This window comes from Polypterus senegalus, chromosome 15 (assembly GCF_016835505.1).
Source record: "Polypterus senegalus isolate Bchr_013 chromosome 15, ASM1683550v1, whole genome shotgun sequence".
NCBI lineage: Eukaryota > Metazoa > Chordata > Cladistia > Polypteriformes > Polypteridae > Polypterus > Polypterus senegalus.
In genome coordinates this window covers 124,256,758-124,274,183 of record NC_053168.1, presented here as the reverse complement: position 1 = coordinate 124,274,183, position 17,426 = coordinate 124,256,758, and the positions used below count along the sequence as shown (strand labels likewise).

At 41.4% G+C, this 17,426-nt stretch overlaps 1 protein-coding gene across 6 annotated transcripts in view; it reads right to left on the bottom strand.

The window, feature by feature from the left end:
* The window catches only part of LOC120515556 (T-cell differentiation antigen CD6-like), a 95,134-nt gene that overhangs the window by 20,071 nt on the left and 57,637 nt on the right, over positions 1-17,426 (bottom strand). For all 6 annotated transcript variants that reach the window (XM_039736637.1, XM_039736638.1, XM_039736634.1 and 3 more), the window contains 3 exons: positions 9,496-9,792; positions 4,924-5,238; positions 3,813-4,121 (listed from right to left, as the gene is read on the bottom strand). In XM_039736637.1, coding sequence (XP_039592571.1) covers positions 3,813-4,121; positions 4,924-5,238; positions 9,496-9,792 — 921 coding nt within the window. The remainder of the gene's footprint in view (positions 1-3,812; positions 4,122-4,923; positions 5,239-9,495; positions 9,793-17,426) is intronic.

The following is a 17,426-nucleotide window of genomic DNA, read 5'->3' as shown; positions in this document are numbered from 1 at the left end:
ACTAAGCAAGTTCGGCCTTGGTCAAGGACAGGGGTGGCGAACACCAGGCCTCGAGTGCCGCAATGGCTGCAGGTTTTCATTCTTACCATCTTCTTAATTAGTGACCAGTTTTTGTTGCTGATTACTTCTTTTAATTAACTTGACTTGGGTCCCATAGTTGTTTCTTTTTCTTTAATTAGCAGCCAAACAATAATGAGACACAAATCAAGCCACCACATGACCAGCTCCCCTGTGCCCATTACACAATATCTGAAATTAAAGAGAGGTGATGGTCTTGGTAAGGCTGATCTCTCAGGTCACCAAAACATTTTGACGGTGCTCTTAGAAAGAACAGAAAAACAACAGTTTTCGAAATGTGTGCTGTGGCAGAATGAGAGCAGCAACAAGCCATGGAATTAAATGACGGGTTTAATTTAATGGGGTGGAGCGGTGGCTCTGAGGCTAGGGATCTGCACTGGCAATTGGAAAGTTGCCGGTTTGAATCCCATAAAATGCCAAAAGGGTCTCTGCTCTGTTGGGCCCTAAACCTGCAATTGCTCCATCCTGGGTATGACATTAATCTGCATCCATCCCTGCAGGTATGCCCTCCAACCTGCTGGGAAAAACTTGGGTGCTGGTGGCAGAACTGGCACTTCAGCTACCATAAAAAAACCTCACACTGTTCTACTCCATCTGAACTAGTATGGTGCTGAGGTATCACCCGTTGTATGGCTGCACTCGGGTCCTAATCTGGATCCTGAGTTGGTTTGTTGTGTGGTGGGTGCGGCAATGCGCTGTATCAGTGTGTGCTAACCTCTCTCTCTTTAATTAACAGCAAGAATCGGCTTCTCATTAGGAAAGTGATTGGAGTGAAATTAGTTGGAGTTTGAAGCCCCAGTTTAGCTGGTCATCTGTTAGCTCGTTTCATATTTCATTTCTGCTTGGCTGTCATTTAATGAAGAAAAGAATTAATTCAGAGGGCTGAACTCTTCTAACAAGGCTATTAAAGTGATGGGGAAAAGTTAACTAGCAGTGAAAACTGGTCACCGATTAGGTAAAGGGTTAGAATGAAAACCTGTAGCCACTGCGGCACTCCAGTCCTGGAGTTCACCACCCCTGGTCAAGGAGGTGGCCAATAACCCAATGGTCACTCTTAACAGAGCTTCAGAGGTCCCTTGCAGAGATGGGAGAAGCTGTAAGAAGGATAAGCACTTCAGGGGCACTGCATCAATCTGGCATTTATGATGGAGTATCTAGATAGAAGCTACTTGAGTATAAGACATATGACAACCAATTTGGAGTTTGCCAAATGGCATTTCAAGGACTGTGAGAGTATGAGGAAAAAGATCCATCCATCCATTATCCAACACGTTATATCCTAACTACAGGGTCACGGGGGTCTGCTGGAGCCAATCCCAACCAACATAGGGCGCAAGGCAGGAAACAAACCCCGGGCAGGGCGCCAACCCACTGCAGGAGGAAAAAGATTCTCGGCTCTAATGAGACATAAATCAAACTCTTTGGGTAGAACTACAAGCTCTACGTCCAAGAAAGACCAAGAAGTTCTCGTCACCTGCCTAATACCATCTCTAAGTTGAGGCATGGTGGTGGCAGCAGCATGCTGTGGGTGTCTCTCACAATTAATTTAAATCTACAACACAAGAGTGTAGAAAGTGAAGGGGCTGAATACTTTCTGAATCCACTCTATTGCTGAATTTTAGTTATAATGTGATTTCATAACCTCCTTGCAGCTCAGAATCAGAGTACTTGTGTACAGGAGAGCCATAAAGCTTATTTTACTTAAGCTTGAAAAATACTACAGAAATGAACATGTATAAACATTTTGAATAGAAAATGGAAAGAATTTTCTAATATACTGTAGACAATCTATGTACATATTAATACATTATATATATATATATATATATATATATATATATATATATATATATATATATATATATATATATACATGTATATACTCAGCAAAAAAAGAAACGTCCCTTTTTCAGGACTGTGTATTTCAACAATATTGTTTTAAAAATCCAAATAACTTGACAGATCTTCATTGTAAAGGGTTTAAACAATGTTTTCCATGCATGTTCAATTAACCATAATCAATGAATTAACATGCACCTGTGGAATGGTCGTTAAGACCTTAACAGCTTACAGAAAGTAGGCATTTAAGGTCACAGTTCTAAAAACGCAGGACACTAAAGAGACTTGTCTACCGACTGTGAAAGATGCCCAGGGTCCCTGCTCATCTGCGTGAACGTGCATTAGGCATGCTGCAGGGAGCCATGAGGACTGCTGATGTGGCTAGGGCAATAAATTGCCATGTCCGCACTGTGAGATGCCTAAGACAGCGCTACAGGGAGACAGGAAGGACAGCTGATCATCCTCGCAGTGGAAGACCACGTGTAACAACACCTGCACAGGATCGGTACATCCGAATATCACACCTGCGTGAAAGGTACAGGATGGCCACAACAACTGCCCGAGTCACACCAGGAACACACAATCCCTCCATCAGTGCTCAGACTGTCCGCAATAGGCTGAGAGAGGCTGGACTGAGGGCTTGTAGGCCTGTTGTAAGGCAGGTCCTTACCAGACATCACCAGCAACAACGCCGCCTATGGGCACAAACCACCTTCGCTGGACCAGACAGGAGTGGCAAAAAGTGCTCTTCACTGATGAGTCACGGTTTTGTCTCACCAGGGGTGATGGACGGATTCGTGTTTATCGTCGAAGGAATTGAGCACGTCTGGGACCTGTTGGATCACAGGGTGAGGGCTAGGGCCATTCCCCCCAGAAATGTCCAGGAACTTGCAGGTGCCTTGGTGGAAGAGTGGGGTAACATCTCACAGCAAGAACTGACAAATCTGGTCCAGTCCATGAGGAGGAGATGCACTGCAGTACTTCAAGCAGCTGGTGGCCACACCACATACTGACTGGTACTTTTGATTTTGAGCCTCCCTTCATTCAGGGACACATTGTGAAACATTTTTAGTTTATGTCTTATGGTGTTGACTCTTTTAGTGTTCATACAAATATTTACACATTAAGTTTCCTGAAAGTAAAAACAGTTGAAAGTCAGAGGACATTTCTTTTTTTGCTGAGTATGTATGTATGTATATATATATATATATATATATATATATATATATATATACAGTATAGTGAAGGAGACTAGGACTGAACAGGAATCCTGGAATGGAAGTGGAAGTCAGCTTATTCATGCTGGTTCCTTCCCCAAAACACTGGATGGCAACCAACCCAGGCTGGGATCCCCACGTGGATACCAACAGGGCATGCTGGGTAGTATAGTACCAGGGGACAGCCCTGTTGGGTTCCATAGATAGATAGATACTTTATTAATCCCAATGGGAAATTCACATAATCCAGCAGCAGTATACTGATACAAAATAAATAAATTTGATAATTTTTTTTAAAAAAATAAGTTGCACCATGGGAAGCTGTGGGGACTGGACATCCCTACTCCGTGGGGCTTCAGTCTCACCCGGTAGTGCTTCAGAGCCACAGCTTCATACCACCAGAAGCACTAAGAGCCAGAGTTGGGAGGAGGAGCAGAGGAGATTTAGAGAAAGAAGAAAGAGGGTGCTGATTGTGGGAAATGCTTACCTTTATAAAGTATTCTGATCGAGGCGTGAGAAAGATTTGCCAGCAGTAAGTGTTTCACGCAGTAAAATCGGTTTGCTTACTGTACTTGTGTCCAAGCCTTTTGTTGTGGGAGTTTAGGGAGCTGCAGCGCCCCCAAGGGGACGTTATACATATATATTTTATTTTTTTCAAAAAGAGTTTACAGTACTTACTATTACATTCAGCTGCAGCAGGCTTCGAGTCAAAGCATAGAAACGTATTGTTGAAATATTCCCTGCAGTCCCAAAGACTTGAATGTTTGTCTACACAACTGTAGTACCAGAGGTGAGTTGGATGGTGTGTAACGGAGTGGTTAATTTTCCACGTTCTTGAACTACCACATCCCAGTTGTTGACACACAATGTTTCCTTCATCATTCCCCCAGCCGTTGTTGCACACTGTTCCCCACGTGCCGTTTCTGTGGATCTCGATTATACCAGAACATCTGTCCAGACCACCAGTCAAACGTAATGCCTTATGCTCTGTAAAGTAATCAACTTTGAAATCAAATGGCATTATAACATACAGCTTACAGTTCACTTCATTTTTATAAAGTACACTTCCACATATGACCCTAACATGCTGTACACCATTACAAGTTCTTTCATTTACGTTTCAAGTTCAAAGTTAGAGTATCCACTGAACAAGTAAATGTAGTGATCATCGCACTGTTGCAGTGGGGTGTCTTGATAATTTTGACCCTAAAAACTTCTGTGTAAAAGTACATGTATGCAAATCACCTTAAATGAAAGTCTGTAATGTGCACTTTAATCATGTCCGAAGTGTTTTCATTTATAATTTTAAATTGTGAAGCAGAGGGGTTAAATCAAGGAGAAGTATGTCTTTATCCCGAGCATTATGGTGGGCTCTGCAGCATTAGTTGGCGTGTGGCTACTTTACAATGTAGACGACCAGAGAGCATACAGTGTGCGGCCTGGAATGGGCTTTTTGAACTTAACTGACTGTGTTGTTATATTAAGTAAGACAAAAAGGTGAAAACTAGAGGGACTACAAGGAGCCCGAGGTGGATTCTAACTCTCATGATGACTGCAGTCTCTTTCCTTTTACCAATGTCCAATTTGAGGGGACTGCAGGTTGGGTGATTAACATTCATCTGGCACATCGGTTTGAGTTTTGGATTCCAGATGCCTACACAATGTGAAATCTTTCAGAAAAAACTTGGCATTCAATTCAATCTGACTAAATCTGCTCTGTTGTTCTGCATTTAATACAGACGCACATAAACACACTGAAGATTTTATCTTTAACAATAAGCTACTCAACCTGAGCAGATGACTCCAACATCCTCTTTGTGTCCGCAGTCTCCACTGTGCTTCAGTGCTGGGCAGTCCCAGAGGAACTTCTCGGTTCCCGTGCAGTTTACGTCATCGAGTAGCACGTGGCCACTTCCATACCCAAACTGCTTGGCACCATCCATTACCACCTGAGTGGCATATCCACAGTTCAGCTGAGCGCATACCACATTGGCGTCCATCAGGTCCCACCAGTCATCGCACACTGTTCCCCACGCTCCATCTTCCCAGACCTCGACTCTCCCAGCACAGGAGTCCCCCCCTCCTGCCAGTCTGAGAGCCGGACCTGCAAATAAAAGAAAGTGTGCCAAGTTCTTTTTCTGGAAAATGTTTTTATTCATAATTGGTGTGATTATAAGCAAAAATAGCTTTTAGCAGTGAGTCGAATGAAAAGTCAAGCAAAATGACCCCTTTTATTGGCAAACTAAATAGATTACAATATGCAAGCTTTCGAGGCAACTCAGGCCCCTTCTTCAGGCACTTTGTAATCAGTAAAAGGTGTCATTTTGCTTGACCTCTCATTGCTTCCACAATGGCTAACACAGCACAACACCCTACCGCTGCAGCGAGTCAAAGTAAACGTTACTAACACTGTGAGCTCTGTAAGAGGATTCAGTCGGTAACAACTGGGCATGGAGTGTGAGAGACAGAAGGGGAAGCAGCACATCATGTGAATCGTAGTGGTGCTGCTAGGGACATCATATCATCTTCTATGACATCAAGCTTGTGCTGTTTATCACTTCTTTTCTTGAATTCTTTTGGTATGTTTTTCCCCAGGTGAGTGACCTTATTCTTAATAAGGGTTGTGCTTGTTTGGGCGATCAGATTAATCTCAAAATCTGCTTAGATTGTCATGCAGCTAACAACTAAATAAAAATATGTAATCCATCAGTAAAATGTTGGAGATTATGAGGGGCACAGTGCTCCAGCTGCAGTCCACTCTTTGTGACTCTCCCCCACAGTTTTGTTTCACAATCCTCTCCATGGTGCAGTTATCCCTATTGCTTGTACACTTTTTTCTAGCACATCTTGTCTTTCCCTTTGCCTCTCTATTAATGTGCTTGGACACAGAGCTCTGTGAACAGCCAGCCTCTTTAGCAATGACCTTTTGTGTCTTGCCCTCCTTATGCGAGGTGTCAATGGTCGTCTTTTGGTCAACTGTCAAGTCAGCAGTCTTCCCCGTGATTGTGTAGCCTACAGAACTCGACTGAGAGACCATTTAAAGGCTTTTGCAGGTGTTTTGAGTTAATTAGCTGATTAGAGTGTGGCACCAGGTGTCTTCAATATTCAACCTTTTCACAATATTCTAATTTTCCAAGATACTGAATTTGGGACTTTCATTGGTTGTCAGTTATAATCATCAAAATTAAAAGAAATAAACATTTGAAATACATCAGTCTGTGTGTAATGAATGAATCTAATATACAAGTTTCACTTTTTGAATGGAATTACTGAAATTAATCAACTTTGTCATGATATTCTAATTTTATGACCAGCACCTGTACATTAGATAGATAGATAGATCGATAGATATGCAAGGCACTATATAATAGATAGATAGATAGATAGATAGATAGATAGATAGATAGATAGATAGATAGATAGATAGATATTAATTTTAGTATAGATAGATAGATGGATATGTATTACACTATATGATAGATAGATAGATAGATAGATAGATAGATAGATAGATAGATAGATATTAATTTTAGTATAGATAGATAGATGGATATGTAGGACACTGTATGATAGATAGATAGATAGATAGATAGATAGATAGATAGATAGATAGATAGATAGATAGATATTAATTTTAGTATAGATAGATGGATATGTATTACACTATATGATAGATAGATAGATAGATATTAATTTGAATATAGATAGATGAATATGTAAGGCACTATATAATAGATAGATAGATCGATAGATAGATATTAATTTTTGTATAGATAGATGAATATGTAAGGCACTATATGATAGATAGATAGATAGATAGATAGATAGATAGATAGATAGATAGATAGATAGATAGATAGATAATTATTTCAACAAATCCCACTGTTAGTTGCCTCAATTTGTGTGAGAAAGAAGAGGACCACCACCTTTAAACCAGTCTGTGAGGGTCATCTGGCTCAGTAGCAATGAAGAAGCCATGGCCAGTTTTCTTGAAAGTCTTCACTATTCTCTGAATTACTTCTAAAAATCAGCACTAGCAACATACAGTAAGTAATCTTAACAGCCTTTTTTTAAAACCAAGTCAATAAGTCATCAAAGTTGTACTGTATATCTAAAAAATACAAACTGCATAAGGAAGACGTCTAAGTGTGAATGCAGAAAATTAATCTTTAGGTACATGTTGCCCTTCTCAGCACACCCTTGAACGTCTTCCAAGTGATTTCCTTCAGCCTCATTACCAGATGTTCAGACTGATTGACTGTATCACGTTGGAGATCGGAGGAAACTTCCAGAAGGACAACCATCACAGCAATACTCCACCAATCTGGGCTTTATGACACAGTTGACAGACAGAAGCCTCCTCTCAGGAAAAGACACATGAAAGGCCACTTGGAGTTTTAAAAATGGCACCTAAAGGACTCTCAGACTGTGAGAAACAAAATTCTCTGGTCTGATTAAACCAAAATGAGCATCACGTTTGGAAGAAACCATGCACAGTTCATCACTTGTACCATTCCATTCCAACGGTGAAGCATGGTGGTGGTGGTGTCATATTGTGGAACTGTTTTTTAGCATTGGAGACTTGGGGACAGGACAGGGTGGAGGGAAAGCTGAACAGAGCGAGTGACAGAGATGTGCTTAATTGAAACCTGCTCAGAGTACTCTGGAGTTAAGACGGGCCGAAGGTTCACAGTCTAACAGGACAAAGCAAAGGCAAGACAGGAAGGAGTGTCTTAGGGACAACTCTGGGAATGTTCTTGAGTGGCTCAAGCCAGATTCTCAAACTGAACCCAATCGAACATCTCCTGAGCACGGCTGTCTGCCAATGATCTCCATCCAACCTGACTGAGCTTGAGAGGATCTGCAGAGAGGAGTGTCAGAAAGTGCTAAATTCAGGCATACAGATCCTGTCATGTCAGATTTAGGAAGACTCCATGCTGCCATGCTGAAATACTAATTATAGCAGGGATCTCAAACTCCAGTGTTGGAGGGCTGCAGGTTTTCATTTTGACCCTTTTCTTAATTAGTGACCTGTTTTTGCTGCTAATGAACTTCTTTTGAATTAGTTTTAATTGACTTGTTTTTTAAGATTTGTCCCCTTAAATTTCTTCACTGTTCCTCTGAATTACTACATTTCTTTCCTTAAACAGAAATGAAAGGTGAAGTAAATGAGCCAAGAGAAGACCACCTAAGTCAGGCCCCCAAACTCAAACCAATTTCATTCCAACCAGTGTCTCATTTAGGCGCAGAGTCTTGTTAATTAAACCCGTTCTTTAATTCCGTGGCTTGTTGCTGCTCTCATTGTGCAATAGCAGACATTTCTGAAATTGTTGATTTCCTCTTTTCTAAGAGTGCTGCTCAAATGTTTTGATGACCTGAGCAGATCAACATTCCTGAGACCTTCATGTTTCTTTATTTTCAGATATTGTATGATGGGCACCAGTTGTTTTGGCTCATTTTGTATCTCATTGTTTGGCTGCTAATTAAGGAAAACGAAACAATTAAGGGGTCTGCGTCTTCAAGAGCAAGTCACTGGAAATGAATGCAAAAGAAGTTAATTAACAGCAAAAACAGGTCACTAATTAAAAAAGGGTTAGAATGAATAAACGTGCAGCCACTGCGGCCCTCCAGGACCGGAGTTTGAGATCTCTGGATTAAAGGATCTGAATGACTGAACATCTCAGTAGAATCTGTGTGGCCATATGATAGTTCAGTTTTTTTTTTTTAATAAATTTGCAAAAATGTCTACAGTCCAGTTTTTTCCTTTGTCGTTCTGTGATATTGAGGGAAAAAATAATTTAAATATTTTTAATACAAGGCTGTAACATCATAAAATGTATGTAAAACAGTGAAGTGGTCTGAATACTTCCGAAGCTCACTGTACGTTTGATAATTTTGTAAGAAGAAGTAAAGACTGTTTTACATCATTCGGTAAAGAAATGGTGGATCAGTTGTTCACATGACGTGCACGCAGTCCCAGGAGTCCAAGTTCAAATCCTGGCCTTGTAGATGTCTGGTGGTGTGTGGTTTGCACATTCTATCGGTATCTCTATGTGCGCCAGTGTTTGTCCCTCATGCATATGAGGTTAGTGGAGTTCATGAGGAGCTAATGTCTGAATTAGCTCGCTGTAGACCCGGGCCTGAGCTTGTCCAGTAATAAACTGGTGCCCAGTCCAGGAATGGATTCTTCTGCCTGATTCTTCCTAAATGCATCCCACTCCTCAAAACCCAGAGTTTTTAAGCAGGTAAGAGAATGGACAGATTAGGTGGATACAATAGGAGAATGGAATGAAATAAAATCAGATCTTTTACGACAATACAATATTGTATATTAAAAAGAATCTTTAGTTGGGCACCCTACCTTTGCAGGTTACGTTAATTTTCTTTTTTGACGTGATGTTGGGCACAGTGCAGTTCCATTCTCCTGCTTCGTTCAAATTACATTCCAGCACACCGGAGGGATTCCCAGCTTCCACCTGAGTGGGAGGCTGAGAGAGTGAAGTCCCTCCGCAGGAAAGTTCTCGACAAACTAAATCCGTGTAGGTGGTGCTGTCATTTGTTGAAAGCGATAGAGGCATCCATGTCCCATTGTAAAAGCCATGAAGCAGACCAGAACAATTGTTGTCACCACCCAGTAACACTAGTCTTAAGCTTTCAGCTGTGAGGAGAAACAAAAATTACAAGTTAGTTTGCAGACTAATTTTAAGACCACCAGAGACCCTCACTTGATCATTGGGGTAACTGTCAGTAGACTGTTTGCCTTCTGTGAGACAAATGGGTGGCAAAATGAAAGATGCAGAGTATAAACCTTGAAGGGGGCATGGAAACATATCTACATGAATATCCATCCATCCATCTATCCATCCATTATCCAACCTGCTATATCCTAACTACAGGGTCATGGGTGTCTGCTGTCAACACAGGGCATAAGGCAGGAAACAAACCCCAGGCAGGGCACCAGCCCACCACAGGGCGCACGCACACACACAAACACACACACCAAGCACACACTAGGGACAATTTACAATCACCAATGCACCTAACCTGCATGTCTTTGGACTGTGGGAGGAAACCCGCACAGACAGAGGGAGAACATGCAAACTCCACGCATGGAGGACCTGGGAAGTGAGCCTGATTCTCCTAACTGCGAGGCATCACTGCGCCACTGTGCCGCCCTCTACATGAATATTTACTGCATATTTGTATATATTGTGACGGGCGGCCCCAGCCATTACCCGGCCGGGACGCCAGCTGGATGGAAGGACCCAAGGAGAGAGCATCTAAAAGCACTATCTCCTCCAGGACGCTAGAGGGCAGCTCTCCTGGGCAGCTGTGGCACCATGAATTCCCACAGGGCATGCTGGGAGTTGGAGTTTGGCACAGCCTTGTTGGGTTCTGTGGGGGCCGCCAGGGGGAGCTGCAGAGTCCTACTTTGTGCTTTCACCACACCTGGGAGTGATTGATTAACGAGCCACCTGGAGCACTCCCAATGTAAATGGAGCCGCCTCACTCCATTCAGGGAGCCAGAGTCGGGAGGAAGAGGGATGAAGCTTGATTGTGGAGGAGTGATGACGAAAAGGAGAGAAGAAGAAGAAGAAGGGACTATATATTGGGTGCTCTGTGTACTGTGCTGCTGTGGGGAGCAAAGGAGACGCGCTTCCCCTTTTGTAAATAAACGTGTGCTGTGCTGGAACTCGTGTCTTAGTCTGTCTATTTCGGGGTTGGGGCAGTTGGAGCGCTTCTGGTTTCCAAAACTTGTTACAGGCCAAAGACAATTTTAGGACAAGCCAGTTTAGACTAGGCCAAGCCAGTTTGTCCCGAAGTGCGATAGGTTAAATCGGTTTGGCCTAGGAAAGTGCAATTGCAGGCCAAACTAGTTTAGACTTGGAGAAATCCGTTTGTCCTGGAAGCTCTACATTGATTTCAGGATAATCTGCTTTGGACTAAGCTCATCCTGTCCACTCCGGCAAACTGCTTAAGTGCTGATTAAGCACTTATTTTAGTTAAGCACTTGTCTTACTAGGGCAGCACGGTGGCGCTGCTGCCTCGTAGTAAGGAGACCTGGGTTCACTTCCCGTGTCCTCCCTGCGGGGAGTTTGCATGTTCTCCCTGTGTCTGTGTGGGTTTCCTCCAGGTGCTCCAGTTTCTTCCCACAGTCCAAAGACATGCAGGTTAGGTGCATTGGTGATCCTAAATTGTCCCTAGTATGTATGTGTGTGTGCCCTGTGGTGGGCTGGCACCCTGCCCATGGTTTGTTCCTGCCTTGTGCCCTGGGATTGGCTCCGGTGGACCCCCCCGACTGATATAGTGGGTTGGACAATGACTGAGTGACTGACTTGTTTTACTGTGTGATTCTGCGCCTCTTAAGACGTTATTATTTTTAATGTATATTGTAATCTCACCCCCGATATGGTTTAAGCTCTGTTAAACACTGAATTGCGCTGAGCCTTAGATAGTTAGCCTTACATGTAACCCCTCCACTAATGTAAAATGACGCCCTGCGAGCCAATGCCAAAGACTGGGTGGAGGGTTAGCAATAAGGAGACTTGGCTGAAAAGCATACCGGGGTATGCAAAGCTGGCAAAAGCCAAACAAGGGTCGGCTATTAGCATAATGAATAATGAACGTGAATGGGCATAAACTAACAAAGTGGGCACGAGTGAAGGGAAATCATACAAAAGCAGCAAAATGTCATTTGGTGTTTCCATTGGCACAGCAGGCACGCCGTTATCATATCTGTGCTCAGCTACATATAAAAAGGTCCGTGTGCTCAGGAACAGGGGCTTTCTCCGCAGACGGAGTGCGGCTGTTTATTACCTTTAAAAACCGTCTAAACTGAAACCAGGAGGCTTTGGACTCGGCATGATTCTCTGGCTTTCGATATTATTGGTTTGGGATTTCATTCTATAACAGGGCTCGTTTATTAAAAATTTTAATAAAACTTTAAGAAAATAAAACACAGGACCAATCAAACCGCACCATATCATAATAGTAACATTTTAAACATTTCTTAATTTAATGTTTCGTATTTTCCAAGGCGCGGTTATTTCTTCATGATCATGGCACATATGAATTTGTCACCTGAAATGACATACTGAAGTGAAGCATTTGTTATAAGCTTCCCAAAGCAAGAAGTCTCCGGTCAAATCGGGAAATGGCCAATGGCGCTGTAAATTGACCGGCCAATGTCCGACCTTTTCCTCTATTTCGGGATTTGGCCAGCCAGTTTGCGAAATGGCATGGGACGTTGGGCCAAAGTCGTAAGAAAAAAGGCATGAGCAGCGATTTGTTGCGCACTTAGTAGTGCAATTGCATCGAGTGTAGCCTTGGCAGCTCTTGTTCAGAAAGCGGACGCCACTTGGTTGTTTCACAATAATTAAGATTAGGTATATAAGTAGGTTTCACATTTCTGTTATCATTTTAGCCCTAAAATAGTGACTTAACATCAGGGACCTATTTTATTGACCTTAAGGTTAGTGTTTGGGCGAGGGGAAGGCCGTCTCAAGTGGCATCCACTTTCTGGAGAAGACTCGCCTTGAGCAGTTTATTGTGCAGAATGGAAAACTCACTTCTGAATCTGCATCTGAATTTTTTTAAGCATCTTTGCACCTTGAGCGGACAGTCTTACATCAGCGCATCGAATTTTAGCCAGGGAGTTTGCGCCACTTCGCGAAATGACCAGCCAAAGTAGCATATCCATCCATCCATTATCCAATCTGCTATATCCTAACTACAGGGTCATGGGGGGTCTGCTGGAGCCAATCCCAACCAACACAGGGCGCTAGGCAGGAAACAAACCCCGGGCAGGGCGCCAGCCCACTGCAGGGCAAAAGTAGCATATGCACTGGTCATTTCTAGTAATTCGGACTTTGGCCACACTTCTTGGCCAAAATGCGAAATGGCTGGCCAATTCGGGTTTTTAAATGGAGTCCAAAATTGAAAAAGGAATTAAAACTGACAGTATGAAATTCAGACAGAATTTATGGATAGAAATGAAGAAAAAATAGCCATAGAATTAAAAAAAAAAAGCTTTAATAATTCCATATTTTTTTTACATTTTACCTGCGTGAGTTAGAAGAGAAAGGCTGCAGACAATTAAGAAATAATGAGAGTGTGTCTCTCTAGTATTCTACCTTATAATAAAAAAGATAATATAAACTGTCATATATGAGCCACCATAAGCCTCCAGAACATGTCCCTTGTGCAAAAGGCATAATTAGATTAGATTGGAGTAGATACATTTTACTAATCCCACCTGGAAATTCAAATGCACACAGCAGCAGAGACATAAAAAACAAGAACACAAACTCACAGGACAAATAATACAATCAACTGAAAAATAAATACGAGGGACGTTCAAAATGTTTCTGCACTTTTATATTTTCGTTGTAAATGGTGAAGGCGGGAGGAGTAGTGATTGGTCGTGTCTGAGAGTGTCATGTGACTAGTTCTGTCTGGCAAGCTGCCTGCCCTTGCAGTTTAGTATGAGAATTGTCACCCTGTGGTGAAGATGGCAGCCAAACTTATAAATTGCATCAAGAGGAACAGTGTTTGTGGGCAGAAGGTGTGCCAGGAGCACAAATTCATCTCCGCCTGTGTGCTCATTAGGGAGATAAAGTTCTCTCTCATAGAGTTGTCTATGAGAGGATTGAAATGTTCGAAAATGCCTGTACTAGTGTGACGGATGCAGAGCACTCTGGGCATCCAGCTACAGCCATGTGATGATGATGTGAAAGCAGCAGCGCATCAATGGCTATGTGCTCAACCAAAAATATTTTTTTTGCTGATGGCATTACAAAGATGGAACCATGCTGGAAAAATTGCATCGCAAAGGAAGGTGACTATTGTAGAAAAGTGATGTAATTTGTTTATTAAATTTTTAATAAACAGAGTTAAAAAAAGGTATGGAAACTTTTTGAACATCCCTTGTACATACATCCATACACCAAAATAAACTTAATGAGTATGCTGGGTGGAAGAATTGAATTGGGTGATAGCAGTGGGCAGAAAAGACCCCCAGAGGCTTCACCATTAATGCACGTGTCTGGAACTGCACTCGATGGGAATGGCACCATTCCTGTACAAGAAGTTCCATTATTTGGTGTTTTTATGATCCTAGTAGAAAATGTGCTGTCTATATACTACTGAGTTTAAAGAAGACAATATACAATCTAATGCATTTCTGGATAAATTACAGATACCACAAATTGACGCTATTAGTGTGGAGGAGCTCGATAAACCTCTGTCATTATCAGAATTACTGGATGCTATAAAGTCACTCCAAGGTGGAAAAGCAGCAGGCCCTGATGGCTACCCTGCAGAGTTTTACAAGAAATTCTCCGCTCAGCTAGCTCCCCTCCTATTAGCAACATTTACAGAAGCCAGAGATAACCAATCTCTTCCACAAACCTTTCGCCAAGCACTAATCACTGTCTTTCCAAAACAAAATAAGGACTTATTACAATGTGCATCATACAGACCAATTTCACTTCTGAATAACGACGTTAAAATACTCTCTAAAATCATAGCTAGAAGGATGGAGAAAGTGCTCCCTCAATAATATCACAAGACCAAACTGGATTTATTAGGGGCCGACACTTATCTTCAAATCTTCGACGCCTGTTTAATGTAATATACTCACCAACTAAATCAAACACCCCAAAAATATTATTATCATTGGATGCAGAAAAAGCATTCGACATGATTGAATGGAAATACCTTTTACTATTTTGGAGAAGTTTGGGTTTGGCCCAACATTTGTGCATGGATTAAATTACTGTATACTAACCCAGAAGCTTCAGTTTGCATCAATAACATTTGCTCAGACTACTTTAAACTAGAACGTGGCACAAGACAAGGATGCCCTTTGTCACCACTGTTGTTTGCAATTGCCATTGAACCACTGGCAATACATTGTCGAAATACTGATCAGATAAAGGGGATTAGCAGAGAAGGACTGGAACAGAAAATCTCATTATATGCAGATGACATGGTACTGTATATATCGGATCCAGAAAATTCTGTGCCTGCAGTCTTAGCAGCACTCACAGAATTTCAAAAGCTCTCTGGTCTCAGAATTAATCTGAATAAAAGTGTACTCTTTCCGTGAATTCGCAAGCATATAATATTAGATTAGACACCCTTCCTTTTATCATTGCAGAACAGTTTAAATACCTCGTAAACATCACAAGTAAACATAAAGCTCTTTATCAACAAAATTTCGCCTGTATGGAAAAAATTAAACAAGACTTGCATAGATGGTCAACCCTTCATCTCACACTAGCTGGAAGAATTAACACTGTTAAGATGAATATTCTTCCTAAGCTCCTTTTTATTTCAAAACATACCAATATACATTAATAAATCGTTCTTAAGCAATTAGATTCAACAATAACCTCATTTATTTGGAATTCTAAACATCCACGCATCAAAAGAGCGACCCTACAAAGACAAAAGGCAGAAGGCGGCATGGCTCTACCTAACTTCCAGTTTTATTACTGGGCGCAAATATACAGTCGATAAGAACCTGGACACAAATAGAAGAACATACACAGGCATGGACCGCAATAGAAGTAAAATCCTGCAGTACTTCTTTGTATTCCTTGCTTTGTGCTCCAATAAACACACGCTATCGGCAATACACTAATAACCCAATTGTGCTCCACTCACTTAGAATCTGGAACCAATGTAGAAAGCATTTTAAGACGGAGAAGCTTCTTTCTGTGGCACCCTGCAAAAGAACCACCTCTTTCAACCCTCACAAACATATGCAGTTTTTAATATCTGGAAAAATTTGGAATTAACTTGCTTAGAGATCTTTATATAGACAACGCCTTTGCATCCTATGAACAATTACATTCCAAATTTAACATTCCAGCTACAAATTTCTTTCACTATCTTCAAATCAGGAACTTTGTTAAACAGAACCTTCCAGATTTTCCTCATCTTGCACCCTCATCCACGCTGGAAAAATTATTGCTCAATTTCAAGGAGTTAGACTCCATCTCTACAATATATAAAATCCTTTTACAATCCCTTCCTTTCAAAGATCCAAGAGGACACTGGGAAAATGACCTCTCAATTAATATATCAGAAAAGGAGTGGAAAGTAGCAATGCAGAGAATTCACTCAAGCTCCATATGCAAAGCATACAATTATACAACTCAAAATTATATATCGAGCACATCTGTCTCGACTAAAACTCTCCAAAATGTTTCCAGGGCATGATCCAACCTGCAACGCTGCAACCAAGCCCCAGCCTCACTAGGTCACATGTTCTGGGCCTGCTCCAAATTAACATTATTCTGGACAAAAATTTTTAATTACCTCTCAGACAGTCTTGGACTCACAATCCCTCCTAACCCATTAACAGCTGTGTTTGGGGTTCTTCCAGAGGGTCTTAAAGTGGAGAAAGACAAACAAATTGTGATTGCATTCACTACACTGTTGGCACGCAGACTTATTCTGATAAACTGGAAGAACCCAAACTCTCCTCTTTTAAGTCAGTGGGAAACTGATGTGTTATATTATTTAAAATTGGAAAAATCAAATACTCAGTTAGAGGATCTGTGCAGACTTTTTTCAAAACATGGCAGGATCTAATCAGTAATATTTTGAAATGATTTTATAAAGCACAGAGAATTTGTTGATTTAGGTATTTTTAAAAGCCTTAAATTTTACACGCTTTGGCTTGCTCTCTCTCAAGGGTGGGGATCGATCTGTTCTTAGCATAATTTTTTTTTGTAAAAACTTGATTGCTATGTATTGATTGTAATAAAATTAATAAATAAATAAATAAAAAAAAAAAAAAAGAAAATGTGCTGTCTCAACATCAATATAGAATCTCTCCTGAGTGTGCAATCAGATCGAGATCTGGGGCCTCATGTATAACACTGTGCGTAGAACTCACACTATAACATGGCGTACAGACAAAAGCGGAAATGTGTTTATGCACAAAAAATTCCAGATGCATAAATCTGTGCGTACGCAAACTTCCACGTTCTTCCACTACATAAATCTTGTTCAGCTTGAAAAGTAACGCACGTGCACACGCCTGCTCTCCCGCCCCAACTCCTCCCAGAATTACGCCTCTTTGAATATGCAAATCAATATAAATAGCCCTTAAGCTCAGCCTTCTGTGAAAAGACAATGGGAAAAGCACGGGGGAAAAATAGAAGAATTTCAGCGAATACCAAGTGGAGGCAAAGAAAAACTTACCATTTGTTGGTTTAAACAGTGGTATAATCAACAAAAGGAAGTTGATCGAGTGACATAGTGTCGGAGAAACTCGAA